At 36.7% G+C, this 24,078-nt stretch overlaps 1 protein-coding gene across 2 annotated transcripts in view; it reads left to right on the top strand.

The window, feature by feature from the left end:
• Positions 1-24,078, top strand: part of RMDN2 (regulator of microtubule dynamics 2) — a 48,429-nt gene that overhangs the window by 12,732 nt on the left and 11,619 nt on the right. For both annotated transcript variants that reach the window (XM_061989923.1, XM_061989922.1), the window contains exons 6-8: positions 12,177-12,252; positions 13,916-13,993; positions 22,589-22,687. In XM_061989923.1, the coding sequence (XP_061845907.1) occupies positions 12,177-12,252; positions 13,916-13,993; positions 22,589-22,687 (253 nt within the window). The remainder of the gene's footprint in view (positions 1-12,176; positions 12,253-13,915; positions 13,994-22,588; positions 22,688-24,078) is intronic.

The raw sequence follows: 24,078 nt of genomic DNA, 5'->3' as shown, positions 1-24,078 counted from the left end.
TTTATCATGTTTTTCATCAATTTAATAAATTATTCATGAATATCTTTTAATTTTGTTTCATTCAACTCCATTATCATCAATTGCAGCTGATGTTAAGTATTCTGTGAAGTATTTACTATAGTGTGTGAAACAACTCCATAACCATACTTCAAACGTACCATTGTATCTAGGTGGGGGTATTTGCTTAAACCAGTATATTATTGCTCAGAGAAGCCATAGTTTTCCATTTGTTTCTCTCTCAACACTTCACAAACTAATACACTTTGATCTTGTATTTTGCCCTTTCTTGTACTAATCTAAAATCTAATAATTAAAAATTGTCAATGGGAGGACTATGGAAGTATCAACTTCTCAATTTTTGTTTTATCATATAATTTTCCTCCAAATTTGGCACTTAGATTAATTTTATAGTCTTTGCCAGAACAAACTCTTTCCAAATGTAAACATTTATCAAATCCACATCATTAGGTAAAAGATAATTCAGCTGAGCTCTAGTATTTTATTAATCAATTTACTGAGCTACTGATTTCTCACATTGTTATCTTTCCGTTTCCATTTTGGTTTCTGTGTTCTTTATAAATTTTGTCATTACACATGTAGGGTGGTATTTCACTTAACTTTTACATATATAAACAAAATCCTTTTATCCCAGTCTCCCTTCACAGTCTAAAAAGAAGTAGCCACTCATGGAGTGTAGTTCATCTGATTCCATTTTGCCCATCTGCATTAGAGTGAGATGAATTTCTCCTGAGGTTCAGTTGACAACATCTCCATTGCCAATAAAGGGTGAATATGTTAGCTAGCTCAGGTTTAGATACTTGATTAGACACAGATGTTTTCATTTAGTTAGGTGACTCTCTGGCTTGGTCTCTCTCTCCTAAACTTCAAAGATGGCTGTGTTATTGTTCCACACTGTGTTCCTGTGAGCGTTGCCATACTTCTGATTCCTTTTTTCCTTCTGTTTATAATAACCAGTGATCCAAACACCCACTTTGTAACAGTGGGGTGCTAGAAGTGGTGTGCTGTGGGAATCTTGACTAAGCTTCACTGTCACGTACAGATTATATTTGCTGTTTCTCATGTCTTGCAAGTAATGTGATGCCTGCCCGGTGGTGAAGCCTAGGTCTCAGATGGCAATAATGTGACAGTTTAAGACAGGAGTCTTTGCTTTTGGCATTACCCAGCTGTTTGTTAATTCCTCTCAGCTGGAGGTTGCCACTGTAGCAGCAAAACTAACAGAAGAGAATCCATCTGAGCATCGCTCCTCAGTGCAAGGTGATTTGAAGCCCATGTAGCTTGAACACCTGCTAAAGGCAATTTACAGCCATTTCTGCTGTTTATCTGACCACAGTCATGGTCACTTCTTCAGGGTATCACAGTTATACTCCTCTCAGCTAGAGCTGTGTGTGTAAACAACCACAAAATCACATGCAAGCACAATTCCTCCGTCTCCTTCCATTCCTCCCCAGCCCATGAGACTGACAACATTGTTAGAGTACAACCTCCCTGGCAGAAACTATGCTGATAAAAGTTTGCATGTTCAGGGAGATGTAGGTGGTCTGTTGGGCTTCAGATGTGAGATCCTGTACTGGCAGGCACATCTAGCAAGGGAAGAATTACGAGTGTAAGGAGATGTGTTCCAGAGGTTAGTTCAGAAAGCCTACTTGCAAGGTTTAAGAGTAAAATCTTGTGTTTTGTAAGCTAATGTTGCTTGTAACAGGCAATGGATTTCTATATGGCTTACATTTTTCATCCTGTTTGAGTGCAAGTCAATGTGAGGGGTTTAACTGTTAAACTGGGGGCTTTCTGGAGGTGTAGAGGGCCACCACAGATTTGAAGAGTTTGATATAATACGTTTTTCTGAATATTTTATTTGCATCTCTTTTCTGAAGTCTTTCCAACTTGCTTCATAATTTTTAAAGTGTAATGCCTCATACTATTTATGCTGCATTAACTGAGGCTCAGAATGGACTTCCACACTCCAGACAGACATTTGTAGTTTTGACTAGCCTGCCAACTGTTGTTCAGTCTGTGGTTCCAGTAGATCCTTCTGCTGTGTTGTTGCTTCTTAACCAGATGGATTTGTTTTATAACTGTACATTTCTTTTTTCTTCCTTGGTACTCTACACACATTTCATTGATTTCAGATTATTTCTTAGGTTTATTGAGGCCATTTAGGTTTGTAAATGCTTGTATGTCCTCACAGATTAAAATTTTGTTTGAGAATGTTATGTCATTTTGTGTTTTTTGGTTTTTTTTAATCGACCACATAAATGAAATTACTGGAAGGTAATGTACCCAGCACAAAACTTTGTGGAACACCTGTAATGATGCTTAGGTTCACCTGGTTCTTCAACTATCTCTACAGGTAATTTAATCTAAACGTTAGTTCCATGGTTAGATTTTGAGAAACATCAGGTAGGACAAAGTCAAAGGCCACCTAAAGGTCAAACTATATCCCATCTCTCTTGCATTCCTCTAATATTCCTCCAGGCTTCTTTATCTTGTCCGAAAAGAAAAAATGTTATTGTTTTTATACTGTTTGGTCATGACAAACCTTCGTTATGTGTTTTGTATGCTTCTACACTTGGAGAATAATTTACCCTGGAAGGTTTTCAGTTTATGTTGGCTTGTCTGTAATCCCTGTCCTTTCCATTTCTTCTTCTTTTTTTTTTTTTTTTTTTTGGTGCATTGCAATTACATTTGCTTTTTTTCCTTTCTACATTACCCAGGAGCTTTTGGTAGTCAGTTATGTGTCAGATTTGGATTGTTTTAGTCTGGCTAATGCAATTTATCTAGTTTTTCTAAACATTATTTTCAGTGTTAATCCCCATGAACAGGAAATAAGATGTCAGGGAATCTTCCTTGTAGAAACTGTTCTCAAAGTTGTGTGGAAACAGAAGTTTGCCTAAAATCATGAATAGATAAGACTCTACATGAACAGAAATCAGTGCAATAAAAATAAGGCATGAAGAAATAATATGTGAAAATATTCATATGAACTTCTTGTTTAAAAAGGATAATAAGAGAGAAAACAAAACTTAAAAAATTGAGCAAACATTTACATAAGGATATTAGGATCAGTAGCAGAAGGTCATTTAGGTAAAAGTAGTATGCCATTTTCCTTTATGTTCAGAGGTGAAGGGCAGTATCTAACTCCAGATTGACACTTAAATGTCCTGTCTTTATTATACATATCCACATGTGGGCAAGTAGGGACTTGTCCACTCATAGAGAGAGAGGATGGAGAGTTGATAGGCAACATGTGCCATTTGACACGATGGGATATTTGCCTGGCATGGCAGATATTACACAGGACCTTTGGGGGTCTGTACCCTTCCAGGCCAAGAGCTGGAAGTGATGGGAAGCCCTTGGACATCTCCAGTGGCAGCAGGCATCTGTGTCCATGCAGAGGTCCTGTGAACTGAAGAGGATCTCTATTAACTGTAATAGATTAGATACACAGGTGAGGAAAAGCTCAGCATGAAGGCAAGCTCAGTGTGACAGCAATGCTGGCTCAGACCAAAGTCTTTCCTTTTCATCTCACTGCCAACAAAACATTTTCTTAAGTAATATAAGGTAAATAATCTTAGCCTGTGTGAGTTACAACCATCTGTTTGTTAGATAGTTTTCTTATTTTTTCTGTAAGGTTACCTCATTTTGTATTTGCTATTGGTGGAAAAGCGAGCTTTCTGACCTTGAGAAAAGAAAGTTTTGGTTGATTTCTTACTAATATGTACTTTCTTATTTCTGGGGGATTTTGGTATTTCCAATCAGAACTACTGAGGTTTTAACTCATGTTTGTTATAGCTGCTATCTATATTGTCCTCTCATGCATTATTTCTAATGCTTTCTTAAACTGTTTAATATATTATGGCTTACTAAATGAGTGAGGATTAAATGATAGGTTGTTTTCCTGGTCCTATTCTTTGCTCTCTACATACATTTAACCCTTGGGGGTTAGGGGAAAATGTAAGTGAAGAAGAAATTTAATTCAGCTTTGTTGGCTTCGCCTTTTGTCACTATTTCCTCATTGAAAACTGTTTTGTTTTCATTTATGTTTCTTTTCCTTCTGCTGTATTTATACAACCTCTTCTTACTGCTTTGTATATCTCTTTTGAGTTGCAGTTCAGATTGTATTTAGCATTTCTGACATATATATATATATATATATATCTTTAAACATGTCATTTAATTCTGATATATTTTTAACACTCATCCAATATCTCTATCTTAGCCATGCATTCTTATTTATATTTTTAGGGTCAATTACTCTGAGACAGTAAGTCAATAGAGAGCACCTCACTGGAGCTGAATTAGGTTTTTTAAAATGTTTCCTGCCTTTCCTCTGCATCAAAAAGGATAATTTTCTGCTGTCCTTTTGAATATTATCTTGTAATAATTATTCTCTAGAGCCTTTTATAACATGTTCTTGGTTTAGTTTTTTTCTTTAGAAATGTACACTGTGCTGTCAAGCAAGGTTTAGGGCTATGGACTTCCTCGACAATTTCCAGAAGAAACTTATCCCTGCTGCTTGAAAGCCCTGCTTTTCACATAAATATGGTTTTTTCTCACATCCTGACTGACAACTGTTCTAGTAAAACTCTAATATAGATGGAGTTATACTGGCAAAAACATTCCTTTTCCAGAGCAGGCTTTTTTCTCTGTTGTGGAACTCCTCTAACCTGTCTGGGAACTTTTGTCTCCACTAGGAAAATTTAGTGGAGCAGTCTCATGAGCGGACTCTTGCTAATGTAGGCCTAGAGCTCAGCTGTCTTGCTGTACTTCTAATATTTACATCAGTTAAGGAAAAAAAACTTTAAAAATTATTTTAAAATAAAATTGTATCGTAACATGTATCAACAAAAAACCAGGCCAGCTTACTGATCAGGGTACTGACGAGTAACCAATCTTCATTCTCAAATTATGTTTGGTAAAATATGTGTGTAAAAAACAGAGCAAAATGTCTTGAAGTAGCCAATTGGTTTTGGCAATGAACTTTTGCAGCTGCAAATAATTATCATATCTGATCCAGATTTTTGAAAACATGTGATTATACTTAATATTGTAGTTGCCAATGAGATCAAAAAACCTTCAGGTTTTTTTGAATGGTGACCTCTCAAAAACTGAAGTAAATGGAAACACCAGAAAGGAAAAACATACTGTAACCTTTTGTTGTTTGTATGACAACCCTAAAGAGAGGCAGAGTAAATATTCAAAGTGATTTGTTGCTTTGTTCAGCCGGTGTCAATTATTCAAGCTGTGAAGCAACTCACATGCAAAAGTTGGCATCGGTCAGTTGCAGGTCGGGGTGTTTTCTCCCAAGACTCAAACAAAATCTTTCTGTGGGTCAGTGAGTTATTCCCAAATGATAGCTGTAAATCCTCACAGCTCCTCTTGGATGATGGAGTGTCTTTACCATCCATTTTTAATTGGGTTTGCTATGCAAACAATTCAGTGCTGTAGTTACTTTGGATGGTACTGCTTTACAACTTCACAATTACAGAAAATACAGAATGTAGAGGCGTTAATAGTGCTTTTATTTAAAACTAGACTATCACTTTTAAGTTATTTTACGTGGTCGTCTTTTTGTAGAGTGTGGTTTTATTTTTGTAGCGGTTTTGTTGCTGTTGTTTGGTGTTTTTTTTCAAGAGTTTGAAAAGAGTCCAGAAGGCTTCTCTGCTGTTGCCCAGAAACCCACACCTCCTTTTCTGCTTTGCCAAGGACAGAAGGGTTACTAGATGTGCCGACTGTTCATGACATTTGCTTAGGAAGATCATTCTTTGCATTGCGCTTTAGTTTGTTTGTCACAAACAAATTTGGTGGTGTTGTTAAGTTTATGTTACTCTATAGAATTTAACCACTTACAGGAGTCATATAGTATGTGTCTCATTTAGATTGAAGTTACCAAGCAAAAACCTAGTAATTTTAAGTGAAGAGCCTCATTGCACCACAGCTGCCACCAAGACTTTTCTCTGTTGCATCTGTGTGGGTTACTCGCACAGAAAGAAATTTCACAAGACCCAGGTTGTCTGTGAAAGCAGGTTTTAAGTTTTTCTTGGAATTCAGTCAATGGAATGACGTTTAAGATTAACAGATACTACTGTGACAGTCAAATCCTTAAACCTATATAACTTGGTTATTTTGCAGAAATGTGGAGAGCTATGCAGATGCAGGAAAAGTGTAGTTCTTTCTGAAGAAGAACTTTTATATTAGGATGCATGTACATGCAAAGGGATTTTTTTAAAAAAATTCCACAAAAAAGTGACTATGTCATGTACTCTCAGCAATACAATTATAACAAATAATTTCCCAGATTTCAGGGGGTAATGCCATAAAAATAATTCTCTAGTGAAACAAAATTCTTTAGAGAATACATTGTAGGATATTGTCATACTACTGACAGCTTCTAAAGTGAAATCCATGTTTCTAACTAAATACTTGTAACCTGCCCTTAATTATCCCTTATTCAGACTTTAAAAAGACAGATAACCTGTAAGCTACAAGCATCTGTTTATGTCATATAGTCTTATTTTTCAGGAGTTGATAGCTTGTGCAGAAATATTTCCAGTCAAAACTTGGTATAAAGACGTTTCAAGTTAGTAGTTATTTGTACTGTATTTGATTCATGGGAAGACCAAAGGAATTTTACAACAATCTTTATTGTTAATTATGCTTATTCTTAGTCAATAATCTTTAAATTACTTAATTATTTTCCTAAAAATAATTTAAAATTTCAAATACAGAAAGGCAAATTCAGAAGCCTTTTCTGAAAAGCTTTAACTTGTTCTGTACTAAGTGAATCAAAGGGATATGTGGTTTCTTGTCTATTGCTAGTTAGAGAATTTAAATGACAGAATGGTGGAAGGTTGTGCATTAAGGACTGTGTGGTTTCTGGGGTTACTGATTAGATCTGTTAAAAGTCACTTTGTGTTGAAAAAAAAAATAATCACAGTCTAGTGGGGTTATTGTTTGATGTTTTGCTTTTTTTTTCTTTTCCATAGGGCAATTCAGTGGAATATTTCAGTTCAGAACTGTTTTGCAGTGCCTCAGGACATTTTTGGTCCCTTTTCCAAGTTCTCCGTCACTTGTTCCTTCTTTTTGATATGTGTCACCCTCCCTGCAGAAGGGAATTAGCAGGTGTTTGCACTTGCATGACGGTAGCCCTTCACAAAGGACTGAGCTCAGGTCTGTAGTCCAGCCTTTGAGGAGGTATATGATGCATGCCCTGGGAAAACGTTCTTGAAATACCAGTGTGTTGGTGAAACACTACAGCATCCTCATGCAAGTGCAAAGAAGATAGGTTTGAAATGTGAAAAGATCTATTTACTACAAGCTTTTTACCAGAATGATCACAGAGGAAATAATAATGGCAACCCAGTGATATGTATTAAATTTCTGTCAAGGAGAATCGTTGTGTTACGATCTCTGAAAGCAATTGTTTCACTCTTGTTTCCACATCTCCAAAGACTATATCGTGCTATTTTCTTCAAGATTGTATTTGCATCTATAATAACTAAAGATGTCTGCTATAAAAATGAAAACTAAATTTCTGGAACAAAGAAATTTAACACAGTTACTGGTTCCCCAGCCTCAGAAATGCAGAACATGGCATCCACATGTTCTACCGGTGAACTGTGAATTTAATTAATGACATAATTTTTCCTTGTTTTGGTATGTTGTCTGTCTTGCAATAAATTGTTAAGCCAGAATTGTTACATGTCCATACATTTGGCTTTTTTTAAAAACCAAAGTCTGGGTTTATTTGCCATGTTTTTGGTAGTGTCACCAACACAAGTGTGTGTTAAATCTAACGTTTCTCTGGGGCTCAGCTTCAGTGTTCTGGTGAACTTTTAATGTAAAAACTATATTTCTGCCAGTTTCTACACTGTAGGCTCAGTTGTATTCCATAAAGAAGGGGAAAAAAAAGAAAACAAAACAAAACCCAAACAAGAACCAAAAAAAAAATCACAAAAACCCCACCTAAACACTTCACTTTGCACCTTGATGCATTTTACTTTGTACATTGACAGTCTCTCACATTCTTAACCACTGCTTCCACATGCACACCACCATGAGGAAGATGATGTTAAACTGTTACTTTACTTTTCCATGGAAATTTATCAGATGCATTTTTATAGATGAAATACCATGATAGGAAAGTGATACAATTTTAAGTATGCATAACCACGGTCTCATGTAGTGCAACAGTGGTCATAAACAGTGATATAAATTGCAAAATCTCCCGATATAGGAATAGCTATCTCATTGAAGTGAGATTAAAAGAAAGCCTGAGGGTCTGCTTGCGTTGCAGACAGAAAAACACTGTAAAACTGGTGAGAGAGGGAGTCAATGGCTAGGAAAGAAAGACAGGACACTGAGCTGTGCAGAGATGAGATGATGCAAGAACACATTTAAAACAGGAATGGAAATTAGCTTTCTTTTCACTGGGCCTCTCATGTGTTACCTATGCCTTAGCTTTTACGCATGCTACCTTACCTGTCAAATGTGTCCCTAGTGAAGAGGAGGGGTGGAAAATAGCACATGATTTTTGTTTTTTTTTTTTTGTATTAGTAAATATCACAAACTCTCTCCCTGTTTACAAAGTAATATCAACTACAATTAGGAAAAATTTTCCTGTTGACACTAGTCTGCTAAAAGGGAGACCTAGTCTTCTGAATGTAAGCCCTGTACTCACACATTTCTGAAATAAGAGGATTTTTTGGAGATGGGACAAAGAAGGGAATATAGCAGGGTGTGGAACAAGCCTAAGAAGATGTATGTTATTTCTTATTTTGGTCTGTGGAATATATCAGGGAAAATGTAAAACTTGCTGTATTTGGGTGTCCTAATGTGGATTTATCTTGGTTTGAGACTTTAAGACTTTTCTGGAAGTCCATCTCATGGAATATGTTGTTGACAGTGTATTGTTGACATCTCTCTGCTTTTTTGGTATTAAACTTCAGATTTCTTGTGAACAAGATTGATAAAACACACTGCGTCACACCTGCTGTTGCAGCTGTTAAGGTGTGCCCCTTATTGTTTTACCATGCATGTAGATATTCTGGAACAGCAGAAGTGAAAATTTAATTCACCTTGATTTGGGCCCCTCTGTGTGAGGGCCATATAGGTGCATGGCATCCGTCTCCATCAGCTATGGTTTCTTTCAAGGCTCTGAGTTTCAGTAACATTTTAGGAAAGGGGCGTGGTGCTGAGTAGATGCAGAGTTAGTTTGACTCAATTTGCTGAGTAGTTTGATTGTGTTTGTGCTTAGAAAAGGAGTGTTAATTGTGGATGATTAATCTGTATACTTCTACATTGTTTTCAGTATATGCAACCTGGATTTTTTTTTTTTTTTAATATTAACAGAAGTATTGATGTGTGTCTTAATGAGGTTACAATCATTATCATGTCTGTCTCTGGGGTTTTTTTTACATTATCCAGGAGAGTGTGAGCGCAGGAGTTAGGTCACTTCCTTGCAACACTTAGTTGGCACAATTTTCTCATAATTTTTCTCTGTGAAGTTACTGTAAGCAGAGTTTTAATCTTGATGGTCAAAGGGTGTAAGGCAGACAGTGGTTGTGAGGAAAACCAGTATTACGTGTACGTTTTACCCATTTCAAAGGATATTTGCGCGTTATCGTGTGGTAATTTTTTTATTCCCCTGCTCCATATTTTTATAAAAGCGCACAAGGTGGCGATATAAAAAAAAAAAAAAAAAAACAAACCAGAGAAAGGCTTAGGCTCCGAGGCTGCTTGCTGTGTCTCAGTGTCACCAGGAGATGGGGCAGGTGACAAACGGAGGGGGAAGGCTAGGGAGCGGCGGGCAGCCGCGCTCTGCCTCCGCTGCCCCCGCGGCGCGGCGTCGGGCTGCCGGCTCTGCCGGGAGCTAGGCCCCACAGCTGCGACGGTGGCTTCGGGACTGAACTGCAAGAAGCGGACGGAAGCAATTCTAGTTAGTGCCTTCCTCGTTTTCTCTGGTCATTTTCTTCATGTTGCCTTTTGCATTAGTGAAAATAAGGTTTGCTTTGTTTCTTAAACTCTTTGAAAATTATTAAAAGTGCCTAAAAATAATTTTCTGGGGAAAAAAACCCATTTTTAAAAGAAATTAAATGAGTATCTAAAATGTCATAGAACCAAAAAAAAAAATAAAACCAATTCTACTGTCTGCCCAGCACAGTTCAAAAGTATAAAATAGAAAAAAACCCCAAAAATGCTAATGCATGAAAGATATTCTTCTTTTTTAACTTGAAAAAGTAAAATATATCTAAAGTTAGTAGGTTAGCTTATTTTTCGTTCGTTGAAAATTTTACTAAGATTTCCCTCCCCAGAGGTTTTTAGCTCTAAGTAGAAGTATTTCTTTGAACTGGTTTAAACTAAGGCCCTCTTTCTTGTCACGCACAGACATTCCCGCAGGATGCTGGATTAGCTTGTTCGCTTTTCATTGTTTTCTTTTGTAGCAGCAATCCGTTTAGCTATGGTATGCTGAGTTTATCTGATTAGCACTTAATGAGCAAAGGGAATAGGGGAAATCTTGCCTGAGTTACTTAAGCCTAATAAAGTTTTCAGTACCTTCCCCCTCTTTCTAAATACCTGAACTTTCCTGACCCCCACCCCTTGCTGGTTCCCTCTGCTGCAGCTCATTCCCATATGACATGTTCTCTCCCTGCAAATTTAGCTGTCAGAAGTAGTAGTGCCATTAGCTGGATTTTGTTCACTGAGCATTGGTCACAACATACATTCTGCTCAACAATGTTTGACAGTCCATCTGGAGCCCTTAGAGTTTCAACTGCTAGTTGTTATGCTCACCTGCATGCCTTACCTACAAATACTGACTGAAAAAGCAACAACCCTGTAGCATGAGTATTTCTAGCTTACAACCATTAAGTATAACTATAAGCAACAAATATTTTCTTTAGTTATGTTGGCAGTGACATTTTAATGAGGACTCACTAGAGCTTGAATAATTATGTTACGTAAAGAAATTCAAGAAAGCTGAGGTTTGGTAATGCTTAAAAACTGTGTGTTCTATACAGATTGGAGGTCTGTTACTTATGGTAACTCGATAAGTTTCTTGAGTAAGTCTCTGGACTTCAATTTGATTCCTCTCTTTTAGGATTCATTTTTGGTTTTATTTGATATTGCATCGTGAATTTTTTAGTACAAAAGCAAAATTCTTAAAAATTTAAAGAAATAATATGAATTATTTTCTGCTGCTTAAATATATATTTTGTGGATCTATTAGTAATATATGGAAATGCAAAATTGTCTTAATATTAATGAAAATAGATCCAAAGAAAGTACGATTGATGCCTGAGAATTCTTTATGCATAGTAGATTCTGTAGATGTTGAAGTAATAAGGAAAAAGCAATAGAAGTTTAGATGGAGTGTAAATAAAACAATAGTGTTGTTTAGGAAATCTGAATCTTTACAAGCAGGGACCTCTGAAAATATTTCAATTATACCTGCTTAATAATACAAATTTTTAATTTATTTTTTTACAAATGATCTCACATTTCTTTTATCACTGTCAGTGTCCTCAGTCAATAATAATAACAGTTGTAGTAATAAAAAGCAGTAGACAGCTAGTAATAGCTGTAGTGATCCTTTTAGAGCAGAACGTGAGTGTACAGTTCGAAATAATTTTTAAAATATTAAAAGAATGCCAGAAGAGTACATGAAGATCCTTGAGAAGGGTAAATGAGCACTCTAAACGGTTTTTGAGGTCTGCACAGCTTCCTGCTGAGCCTGCTCCAAGGATTTGCCTTCCCAGGTGAAGCACAGCGGCTGATGGTGTTCACAGTCTTGGTGCACTTGTAATGCAGAGCACAATGTGTCAGTTAAACTGCTATCAGTGCTGGAACAGGTCCAGAAGTGTTGCACTCTGATACAAATGGTAGAAATTTGGTAGGAGAAGTTCCTGTTTTTTTCAGTTCTCCAACAGTTTAAACAGTGTCATTTAAACTTCATGTTTCCATCACTGTTTTGTTTAGTTTGGTATTTTTGTCTGCTCCTGAATGTGTACAGCTCGTGCCAAACTCCTATCCAGCTATCAAGATGGGAGAAAAACAGGTGTTAATCTATGAATTAGGTATTGAGATATTTTGTAATTTGATTCAAAGATTTATTTAAATCACAAAAAGTATGTGTGTGTGTTTTTCTTTTCCCCTCTCAGGTTTGCAATTATGTGTGGCTACATGTCTCAGTTTGAGAGTGTACAAAACAAAATCAGGAATGGCTATCTCTTTAAGGTATGTTTTTGTAGGGTTTGGGTTTTTATAAGCTATTCCTTTAAATTATTTCCTTATATGGTTTCTAAGATGAATTTTTCCAAGATGGTAGTTCAGCTTCACGTATCTATTTTGGTGCCAATGTTAAAGTGAAAAGGCTATTTTTATGTATGCAAATAGATCATGTGCTTACAAAATATGAGAACTGAGGCAAGATTCTGGGAAGGAGATGAAGGTTTCAATTTTATTTTGTAGTCAAAGGTAGGAGGAAAAGGGAGTAACAATTCTGTTTAAAAAATAAAACATGAAAAATTAAATTATTTATTCACACCGTTCTGCAGTCATCCTTCGTGTCACCCTTAAGTAATGTTTGTTTTACCACTGTCCTTTCAAAGGTAATTGTGTTTTCTGGAGTTAGCAGTTTGTGTTACATGTGCTACTCTCCCCCTCCTTGTCCTTGGCATTACTTAGGCGCTTTCCATCCTTTGCCCTCTGAGCTGATGTACCCCCTTTCTGGGTGTCAGTGAGAGGCAGCAGATGTGTTCGACTTCCCAGGGAATTTGCAGGATGGGTCTCTATCACATCATGTCTGTTTTAGTCCTTGGGGTGTCATGGAGATTTTCTATGAGAGACTGTTAATTATATCTGAGTTGTGCCAAGCAGACTCAGCCCTGAGTGCTGGGCAAGCCAGGAACAAAGGAAGAATGACAAATAACACAAGTGCTGCAGTTGTTTAAGGATGGACTTTAAAAAGAGCCTGCAGTGTTAGCAGTAGCCTTTTCAGGGAGATTTTCCTTTTCTGCAATCTGTATGAATCACTTGGAAATGTTAAGGATTTGGAAAATAATAGCATAAAAATATAGCTCCTATCTGAATAGTTTGTGAACAAAATGATAGAATAATAGGCTCTTAGATCTGTATAACGTAAATATTTTCATGTCTGGTTTAATTAGAAAAACAGAAGATATCTGGGGTTGCAAAGGGCAGAAAGAAACCTTAGAAGTGAAATTTATTTTGAGAGGCAAATGGTAGTTACAGGTGAAATAACATATTTCTTTTTTCTTCAAACTCGAGTTCAGCAATAAGAGCTTTCTTTAGTAAATTAAAGAGAAATAAAGATACTTGTGACCCATGATGAAAGTGAGTTTGGAAGAAGCACCTCTTTAGATGCTTTCACTATAAAAAGAAGCATTTATTTTTTCTGAATTTCACATTACAGTAAAAATTTGTTGTGTCGTACTATTTCACTGGGGCAGTCATTCCAGGGTGGAAGAGGCTATGCTTCAGTGATGGTTGCTGGCATGTAAGATCTATCAAAGAGAGTGGTTGCTTTTTCACTAATTTGGTATTTGAGAGTTTCCTACTACTAACTGTAAATAAAATTAATTTAATTGAAGTTGTTGCCTTTTTAAGACAAAAGTTCTCGAGTTCTTTGGTTGAACTTCAGAGCTACTCATATTCTAAATACAGAATATCTTTTTGCATTATGTGCAAGTGGCTACATAGTTGTATTTATGATTTCCCTTCTTTAGGAATGGATTTGCTTGTTAAAATATTTTTAGGATGTTAGAACAGATTTGCAGCAGAAGTTCTGAATTTGTTTATGATTTGCAGCAAACTTCTTAGAATGTAAATATGTTTGCCAAAAAACCATCTAAAGTGACACTGATTTTCTTTCTAATAGGAGCATCTAGACAAAGCAATTGAACTTAAGCCTCAAGATCCCTTTTTATATTACCTAAATGGAAGATGGTGCTATTCAGTAAGTTGTTTTTTTATCTAGCATATGAGTTGAGTATACCGAAAAATAACAATGTATTTGAAATGAAATAGTGAGACTTAAGACAAAGTAGGTGTTTATTGAAGTAGACGTTTTGAGCTAAATGAAGCACTACGTTAATGTTTCCTGAATTAACTTTCACATGTGATACTAACTGCTGACTGTTCCTATCATGTACATTAAGTAAGCTGTGCTTTTATGTCTCTCATTGTTGTGTTCTTATCTGAATATATGAATGAAAAGTAATTGATATTTGGAAGGAGAGGAGCGTGACCTCTGGTATTGTAAGCCTTGAATTCAGATCTTTATTCTCCTGCAATTTTTTGTGTGACCTTGGGCTGGTAACATAGCCTTTTGGCAACTTTATTTCCAATCCATAACTGAAGTTAAAGGCATTTATATGCCATGTCTGTTGTAACAAGGCTACTATACTGACTTGGTAAACTCCAGGACAGTGTCACAGCAAAAATGCAGGAATAGGAATCTGTAATTCACCAAAAAGTTGTGCAAGAGATAAAATTTGTGTTATGCCAACACAAGTACTTTTAAATATTGTGTTAATGACATTATAAGTAGTCATATATGAGAATGTAAAATAATTGTTTTACAAGCTTAGCTGTTGATTAATTTGGGGGGATTTTTTTTTTTTTTTGAAAAGTGGTACTTGTGCTTGCAGTATGAGAGCTGTCTTATTAAGCCCACATCTTTGCTGGCTTATATGGCTATCCTTATTGCTTCGTCTTTAGTGCTGTGAGGAGTCTTTCATCAGAAGAAAATGTACTTGCATAGTCTATGCTGTAAAAGCTCACTGGGAGGCATCTCAGAATAATAACTGTTAATGCACAACGAATTCCAGTCATGCCTTTTTCCTCCAACTACTTCCAATGCTAGTCACTGCAAAATGCCTGCAAACTGGAAAGAAGTTGCTGTGATACATTGCAGCCTTTGACTTTGCCTTCATCTGCAGCAAGACTTAATGCAAAGTAATATTTAAGCATTTTTTTCAGATCATTTGACTTTCAAAGAGCTTTCAGCAACTACATTTTTTCTCAGTTGATTTGAATAAGGAATGACACCAGCTTTTTCAAAAGGCTTTTCATTTCGCTTTTCGTTACACTTTATTCTTGAAAATCAACATAATGTAAAAGTGAGTTGCTGAAGATTATCCTTTAGTATGCTTGCTGTCCTGCCTTTGAAGAACATCTCTCTCACCAGTTATTCCTTAGGCACTTTCATACTATGCTCTGTCTAACACCTGACTGCAGCTTCCATTTTTATCAAACACTCCCAGATGTTTTTAATTTCTAACTTGAGCTATAGCTTTTGGAAACCGTGTCATCTCAGTGTATCTCACTTTGTTCTTATTACACTGGTTTGTTACTTGTGTTTCATTTCAGTGACAATCACCACTTTCTGACCAAGTTATACATGTGGTTTGTTGCAGTATATCATTACAAACTCATGTTCCACAATTCCAGCAGCTACACGGGACTTCCTTATTGAACATGAAAGACACAGACTAGCATTTGCTTTAGGATATGACCTGACCTATGTTTTATTAAGTGAAACAATCCACCTAAACAGGCATAGCCACTGAATTACTTAAGGATTGGTTTTTATTTTCCTTCTTTTTTCAGTAATTCTTGCCTTCTGCGACTGCCATGAGAAAACAGTGACCTGAAACACTTTGATTTTTGTAGTACAAATAAATGCAAATATAGAACTAAATAACATTTTGTTTTAACTTCTGGGGCCATGAGTACTTAAAAACTTACTGTCATTTGCAAACTTTCAGTAGCAAGATGATGCTGTCGTTTAAGAACAATAGTTCCTAGCCCAGTGAAGTTGGTGATATCCTCATGGTTTGTAGCATGCTATATGAGCATATTTCTGTGCTGATCCACTAGCACAAGTTTTGTTCATTCATGTTATACAGATAGGTATAGGAGTTTGTGGAAGATGTGATGAATTTCTTGGTCTTCTTCTGCAGACTATGGAGTTTTGTGCTGTAATAGTTGTCCCAAAAGTACAATGTTGGCTGTGGCATTGATTCCAGATACTTGTTCAGAGCAAGGGTTACAATAAGGTGCTTGAAAATTTCATTTATCACTCCTCTGTACTTGTACCTGTAGACAGAGTGATAATGCTCTTCTTAGACTCTCTGTTTTTTCTGTTTAATCTGGCTGAGGCTGAAACTGTAGGAAAGCTGTATTGTCCAAGGTGAGGAAATTAAAGGATGACTGGGGAAATATGAATAGTTTTTACATTTAGCCTAACTGACTTTGATATCAAGTTAGGATTGGCCACAGTATTTGTTCTTTAATAAGTATTGCTTCCAGGGGTGTTAATGTCTAGTTTTAGTCATATATTCTTTTACTGAAGCAATGTAGTTTAAAAGGATAACTAGTGTTTGATATTTTCTAGGCTTTGATAATACTTTTGGGAAACCTGGTATATGTGCCTTCCTACTGTAGTCAGACATTTCCCATGCACTCCCCATTTAATGTTGGAGGATCTTATTACTGTCTCCTAGCACTGATTTTTAGGCTGATAAAGTGAAAAAAACCCCAGGTTTTGTATAAGTGACTGTAAAAGACAATGCTGCAAGTGTTGTAACTCAAGGTTCCAGTTCAGTTTCACAAATGATAATCAGTTGAACAGACTTTTAGGTTAAAAGTATGATGTAGGTAAATGGAAATTTATTAAGGCTGAAGGGTATATCCAGAGCCTGTGTCCTGTACTGATAAAAACTATTTGGTTTGTGGAGTTTTGACAGACTTTGCCATTTCTCACCTTCCTCAGTGTAACACAGTCCTTTGCAAAGAGCAGTGGTACAGCAATCCCAGGTTTCTTACTCAGCAGTTATTTGTCATAGCATGTTCAGCAGGAGGAAAGAGCTGGATTTTCACTGCCTCACAGTGGGAGGGGGATGGCTCTGATACAGACCCAGAGACAATTGTGTGTCACTTTGTCTAAAAATCAATTTTTGCTGTTTCTTATTTTTCTTACCGTTTACTGTAAAGGCAGTAGAGATATACAAGAGAGGAAGATTCTGTTCTGAAGTGTGTATCATCTTAGCTTTGTTAGAAAATTACTAGTTTCAGGTAGGCAAGATTTTCACCAGTCATTTAATAGATGTTGTGAAGTGCAAAATTTTGCCTGTGAGATCTGATGTGTGTACAAGAAGACACATATAGCTATAATGTTTATTGGTTTGTTTTGCAGAGGTGACAAGGAAAAAAAAACCCCACAGCTATTAATTATTCATTGAGCAAATATAATTGAACACCACAGTAATGCATAGCTGCTAGAACCCAGCCAAATGTTATTTTAATGTTCTTTTTCCAAAGCTGATAAGAACTTCTAGGTAACGGGATTTTTTTTCCAGGGTAGCTTTGGTGATAATGTTAGGAAAATACAGTTATGATCTAATTTTAATGAAGACACTTTAAAATATCTAGTAAGCAAAACAAACCAGTCTTTGGTATGTAAAAGAGATGTTATTATTGCAAAGAAAAACAACTACGCCAAAGTCATTTTCAGGTCTTTGATTGTGGAAGAAGCTTTCTCTTTTCAGTCTCCTGTGACAAAACCAAGATCTGTTAAGTATGTATCTTTTAGGAAAGATTTACTGTTTTAAATATATGCTTGAGTTAGTTCGTATAGTTTAAAGTAAGTACAGTGTTTAGTGCCTTTCAAGTTTCAGCTTGTTATTTGTTAAAAGAAAGTGAAAACTACTTTGCTCTACAGACCAGCGAGAAATATTTATTGGAGGTTAATTGATATGTGATGCATAGCATATAGAAATTAATTTTCTTTCCTTAGAGTTTTGGGTACAATTATCTGATAATCCTTTATAATGGTGCATCTGTGTGAGTTTTTTTGTTTTAATGTTTAGAATAGCTTTTAAAATGGAGTACACACCTAGTTAAGACTTAAGGCTACTTGCTGTTACAGGACTAACACGAAACAGTTAGCTTATACTTGTGAAACTGGATCAGAGCCTATGGTAAATGCTAGTGTGCTATTAAAAATTAGATCTCTTGGGATTTTGTTTTTGCAGGTTACATGAATTCATCTCTGGTGTATCCCAGTGTCTGTTAGAGTTACACTAGGGAGCAAAGTGACCCCATTTCTTGATCTGTGTGCTCTGCAAATCTGTCTCCCTTACTGGAAAGGGAAAAGGCCAGGAAGTTCAAGTTGGATAAATGCCTAAATGCCTGTGCAGACTGTCCTGGTTCCTCAGCTGGCAAGAAAGAGAATATTTGTGTTGGAAGCCAGTATTTTAAAACTGCTGTCTGGTTACTTAATCTCTTCCAGAAGTCAAAACATTGCAAAATTATTTGATACAATTCAACATTAATATATTGTAACAAACAAACAAACAAAAAAAAACCCAAAACCCCCCCTCTCTGGGGATATTTAAGTAGGTGCCATTAATATTTTAATAAAGCTGGATCAATGGGATGATTTTCCTTTATGGAAGACCATTTGTGATCTGTCTTCACTGAGCAAGTAGCAAGGAAACATCAGAGGATTAAATTCTTTAATGCTGCAAGTTGATCTGGCTGAATTTTGAGTCCAAATGAGTATGTTTCCTTGGTACCAACACCCTGGAATCTGAAAAGAGCTGTCAGTGGGCAAGGTTTGCATCTCATCAGAAACAAAAAAAAGACAAAACCCACCAAACTCCAGCCTTTTAGTTAGTTCTTAAGTGTTTTTTGCAGGCTTAGGGATATTTTAGGCATAAATAACTAAGGAAGGTATATGTGGCTAAGGAAGAGGAAGGGGTGTCAGGATATGCTTTTCCCAGTGTTTAGGGGAGAACCACTTTTTTTACCTTGGTCTCTGGAATTAGTAGAGATTTGGGTAGAATAAATTGATGGGAGCTTGCTGCTTGACAGATCTACGTGAGAGATTGTTTGAGACAAGCATCTCTTAGCTTTGGGACACAAAGAGTGGCCTCTTCTTGGCAGAGGCCAGGCTGTCATGGTGACTCAGTTCCCTCCTGTCCTAGGGAAATGCAGGAATTGGCTGATGGTCCCTCAGGTCCTTGGTTTTTCCTCTTGAGCTAGTGGGTCTGGCTCTCCTCATGTATGGCAACTGGGAAGCACTATTCCTTGAGTAACCCAATACATCAAAATCTGATGTTCTGTGGAAACACAGTGCTCCTTGCAGTACTGTTGTGAATTTTCAGACTGCTGGAGGAACTGATGTCAGGGTTTGGGAGACTAAAAAAACCAAAACTCACTTGGAAATTATCTGTAGGGCAAGGGCAGTCTTAATTCTTTAATGTTGTTGTAGCTATTATTTGCTGCAGTTGCTGTTTTCTTATTATTTTCTGCTGTTCCATTGTTGGAACTTGCAGTAAGTGAAATCATGGTTCTACTGAAGTCAATGGCAGTTACTGTCTCTTCATACTTGATTCTGTATGGATCTCCAGATCTGCTTTGCACTATTTAGAATAACCTTGACTGTAGAAGTCAAATTTGCACCACTCTGAAACATGCTACACCAGGGTTCTGTTGCTTCTGCTTGCTCACACAAAGAGAATGCTTACTCAAGTTAGTTGATACAGTAGAAATGATGTTTCCATTTCACTGAACATGGCATAAGATTTACTTTAATAAAGTTATTTCAAATTAAAGACTGGGCTTACATGTATTTAAGGGAAGGGTATAATTTCCTGTTCATCATTATTGCTCCAGGACACAATTTTATATCTTGCATAAAAGAAGTCTTTTCCTTTTGTCCCACCTCAGTCATAGGGGAGTGCAGACTGACTCGGGTGGGGTGTGTTTAAGCTGTTATGATGTGATTCACCTCACCTGTCTGTAGCCATCCATAGGGTATAATTGTCTCTGTTCCTTTTGTAGTTGGGGGGGGAAAGGAGTGTATATCTCAGCCTAGTGTAAGTGAAGAGAAATTGCCTAATGGATGTGCCTTTCTCTGTATTGACCATGCAAGGTACCTGGACAACTTGCCTGAACTAATTACTTCGTTTATGAATGGCCAGAGTTAGCTGCAATGGGTTCATCAAGCCCATGGCACATAAGTCTTAACTGCTCAAAACACTACTGAACTCTGAGACTATCTGTGTAATAGTCACAAAGCATAATGCTGGAGTTGGTGCACATTAAAGACAACTTACTATTGTGCATACATATATTTCACTTTGAAATGTCCTTTTAGGTTGATGGGATTCATAACTTAAAAATGGCCGAGTACAGGCATGTTTGGGCTGTTTCAAATTTGAATAGTGCAAAGCAGCACCCAAGCCAGACAAAATAAGGACTAAAACCTCAGTAAATCAGTTCTGATTAAATCTTGTAAGAAAATAAAACAACTGCCAGGAAGAACTTGTGTTTTCAATAGGTAATTATAACTCCACATGAAAAAACTGCAATTTTCTTTCCTCACTATTGCTTAACAGCAGACACGTGTGTAGTAGTTGTAACTATACAGTGTGTCTATCTCCAGGGTGTTGTGTGGTCTTGCAGTGTTAAGCATATACATTGCCTTTATTTTTTTCCCCTCTCATCCTCCCTCTGTAAGCTATCTCTATCTTGTTGTGATAGACCTAGAAACATAGCAAATCCCTTCCTCTTAGAAAAGAATAGAGAACACTGGAACAGTGAATTGGCTCGAAGAATACAATACTTTTGCAAAAATCTTTTTAATATCTCTTGCAGAGTATGTCTTGGAAACTACAGAGTAGCTAGGGAAATTGTGTGAGGGAATTATATACATACCAGTCTGAAGTTTAAACCAGGATGCTACAGTTTGTAACACAGTGTGAAAGCACTTCAGTGCAAAGAGGTATTTGTTTCAGTGCAGAAACAATTATCTTGTTTCATCGATGAATAAGGACTCTGGGATTACTGGAGAGCTTTTGTAAAAACTACTTTATTGCCTTAGAAGATGCTTCAAGAGAAGTATATGTGAGAGAGAGGGAATGAAAAAAGCTTTATTTTCTTAAATAATATTTCTCTCTGGAGTATAATTTTTAGTGGGTTTGTGTGAAATACATACTGATGGCACTGAACAAATAAGGCATTGGGCCCTGCTGACAACTAGCAAGACTTGGCCAGGATGCCTTCTGTCTCTGGGAACAGATGAGAAAACATAGTCCTGTGTGTTTTCCTGTCGCATGCTGGCCTGTGTTTGTACTCTCTTTGCAAAGGTATTTTTAGGGTAGTTTGCAACAAGAAATACATAGAGCTTGATACTTGCTCAAAAGAGAAACATTCTGGTTGATGGCTGTGGAGTTATGTGTGGAGAGATTCTTATATTTTACTATAATTAACTGAGATCCACCGGATAATTGCTTGGTTCAGTGGAGAAGGTGGGGGAAGCAGCAGCAGTCCTGAAGAGACTGGGAAGCCAGCGACTGATGTGAGAATAATCTAAAGCTATCCAAACCCAATTTTTTTTACAGCAGTAGAACATACTTGAGTCCAAGGCTCAACTCTGTTATTTGAATTGCAGCTCTCTCTGAAAAAGAGATGTCCCAATGTGCCTCATATTTCAGCTCCAGGTCTCTGATGAGAGGCTCTCTTTCTTTGCCTATGTGTATCTCTTCTCTGTGTTGCTCTGCATAGCTCAGGCCAAAAATTGCTAGGAAAACAGTAAACCTTGTTTTTTGCCATTTTTAAACTCAGTTGTACTCTGTTGCATGAGCCACCAGTGCTGTGGTTCAAATACTGACGTGAAGGAATAAATTCTTGACTACAGATATAGTAGAAGTATCCAAAGGACAGTGGCTTCGTTTCTCCATTTAAATGGGCTCCAATCTCACAGTGCATTTCTTAGCAGCTCCATCCTTCGTTAGAGGTTTGAGGTGTTTTTTGCCAGGTTAGGTGATGGAGCCAAATACTTTAAGGCAGTAACCAGAGCAGTTTCTATCAGGTGTTAGTATATGCAAGGGACAAAATCATGTACATTATGTGGCAACATGTCAGCCTGCTAAAATCCTTTTATAGCAGCCAATCATCCTGAAATGAGAAGAGATCTTTGGCAGGTGTTATTTGTCAGGTGTTAAGAGGAAAAACAAAGCCTATTTCTTAACAGCGGCGGTTACCAGCTTCTGTGTAATAAATAAACTTGTTTTACTAGTGCCACATTTACCAGCACTCATATTTTGGCTGTAGCAACAGCTTTGTGATGTTGAAAAGTATTCAAGTACATGGGATTGTCATAGTAGCCAAGTATGATGCTAAGCTATCTGTCTCATGAAAACCTTAAGAGGTTTAAAGCAGTTTCTATCCCTTGGCTTTAGAAAAATGGCAAGATGTTATGAAACCCAACCTCTACTTTAAGCTTTGTACATTGGAATAATCTGATATCAACTATGATGGTGTTTTGTCACATATTTCTTAATGTGTTCACTTTCCAGTTAACAGAATCTAAAATCTGAAAGACTATGCTTTGAGCTGGCCAACAATATGAAACATTCCTTTACAGGCTTTTCAGCAAAACAGGTTGTATAAGTAGTACAGTGCCTCAAGACAGCATTTACTCTAAAACTTAGAAGCAACACTAAAGACTCCTGATGATTTTTATTTTCTTAAATTATAGGTAGCTCAGTTGTCTTGGATTGAAAAGAAAGTAGCTACTGCTCTCTTTGGGACTCCACCAACTTCAACAGTAGAAGAAGCATTGCAGAATTTCCTTAAGGTAAGTCCTAGCCAAGGATTTTCCTGTGTATGTGTTGCTATATGTGATTGTTGTCAAGATGTCTGCTCAATGGATTGTGTTTAGTAGCCATAAAACCAGGACTCTCCTAAATATCCCAAATACCATAGAGCTCTCCACTGAAATATTTTTTTTCTACTTCATAATCGGTTTGGACACAAGTGGCTAGCACCTTTCTTCTTTAGCTTTAGGGAATTCATCAATGACTTGGCCTGGTCAATAGTTACTGGATTTAATGTGGGATGAGTGTGGATTAGTTACACATGCTGTTGAAACAAATTAGCCATAGTAGTAACTGGTGATTTGCCCGTTTCTGCAAGAGAGTTACCATAGGCAAGGAAAACTTTGATGTTATGACACTTTTGTTTTTCTGATCTAAAGCTCTTTTCATTGCATTTCAGTAGAAGCCTTTCTTGTCTGTGGAGACAAAATTACCTTTGTAGTGAAGTAGTAAACAAAACTCTGTCATATAGGTCCGTGTTCCTGGGCATTCTACCTGAATGCACAGCACATGACTAAAACAAATCTGTCTTTCATTGACTTTTATAGGAATCATTTCTACTTTTGGAGCTGAAAAATACAAGTTTTTCACTTGACTGGATTCAAAACGTGAACTTTCATTATGACAGTCACTTTCAGACAGTTTCTCAAAGGAATTGGACAAAAATATTTTCTTCACTATCAAAAGTGCTTTTTTTCTTAGTCTATTTAAAGACGGAATGATCTCCTGAATTTAGGACTGTATAATAAGTTACCATCTTCCCAGTTTAAGAGATTTTATCTTTAAGGTCAGAATCCAGAGAGTGTAGAAAGAATTTGAAACATTCACTTTAGCTTCAGGGCATGTTGTGGTGGGCTACAGAGTAACTGTGGTTTTAAGTCATCTTCTGCAACACAAATTAAATTACTGTCTAAAAGACAACTGTTTGGGTTTCTTTTTAATTTGTTTTATGATACACAGCTGTAGTGAAAGGAGCATTGTTTTGGTCCAAAGATTGCTGTAAATTTCACTGATGTAATGTCACTCCTCCAAAAGCTGTTTGTTGATCAAAACTTCTTCTTCGTTAGTAGATAATTTGTAAGGTTTTTACTCATTCTTCAAGCTTCCACATCTTGATGTGTTTTAAAAGGAAGACAATCTTGACATACTTTCCCTGCTCTGGCAGGGGGGTTGGACTAGATGATCTTTTGAGGTCCCTTCCAACCCTTGATATTCTGTGATGAGGAAATAAATGTTAATAAACTTGACAGAGCAATGTCTTCCAACTCACTGTGTAAGTGAATGAATCCAATAGATACTCTATAGAATGATCTGATATCTTTACATTTAGGGAGAGAGGAGAACAAACAGTATGTAACATTTTTATACATTC

This window comes from Colius striatus, chromosome 2 (assembly GCF_028858725.1).
Source record: "Colius striatus isolate bColStr4 chromosome 2, bColStr4.1.hap1, whole genome shotgun sequence".
Lineage (NCBI taxonomy): Eukaryota > Metazoa > Chordata > Aves > Coliiformes > Coliidae > Colius > Colius striatus.
The sequence above is the reverse complement of the archived record's forward strand: the minus strand, read 5'-3'. Positions and strand labels throughout refer to the sequence as shown.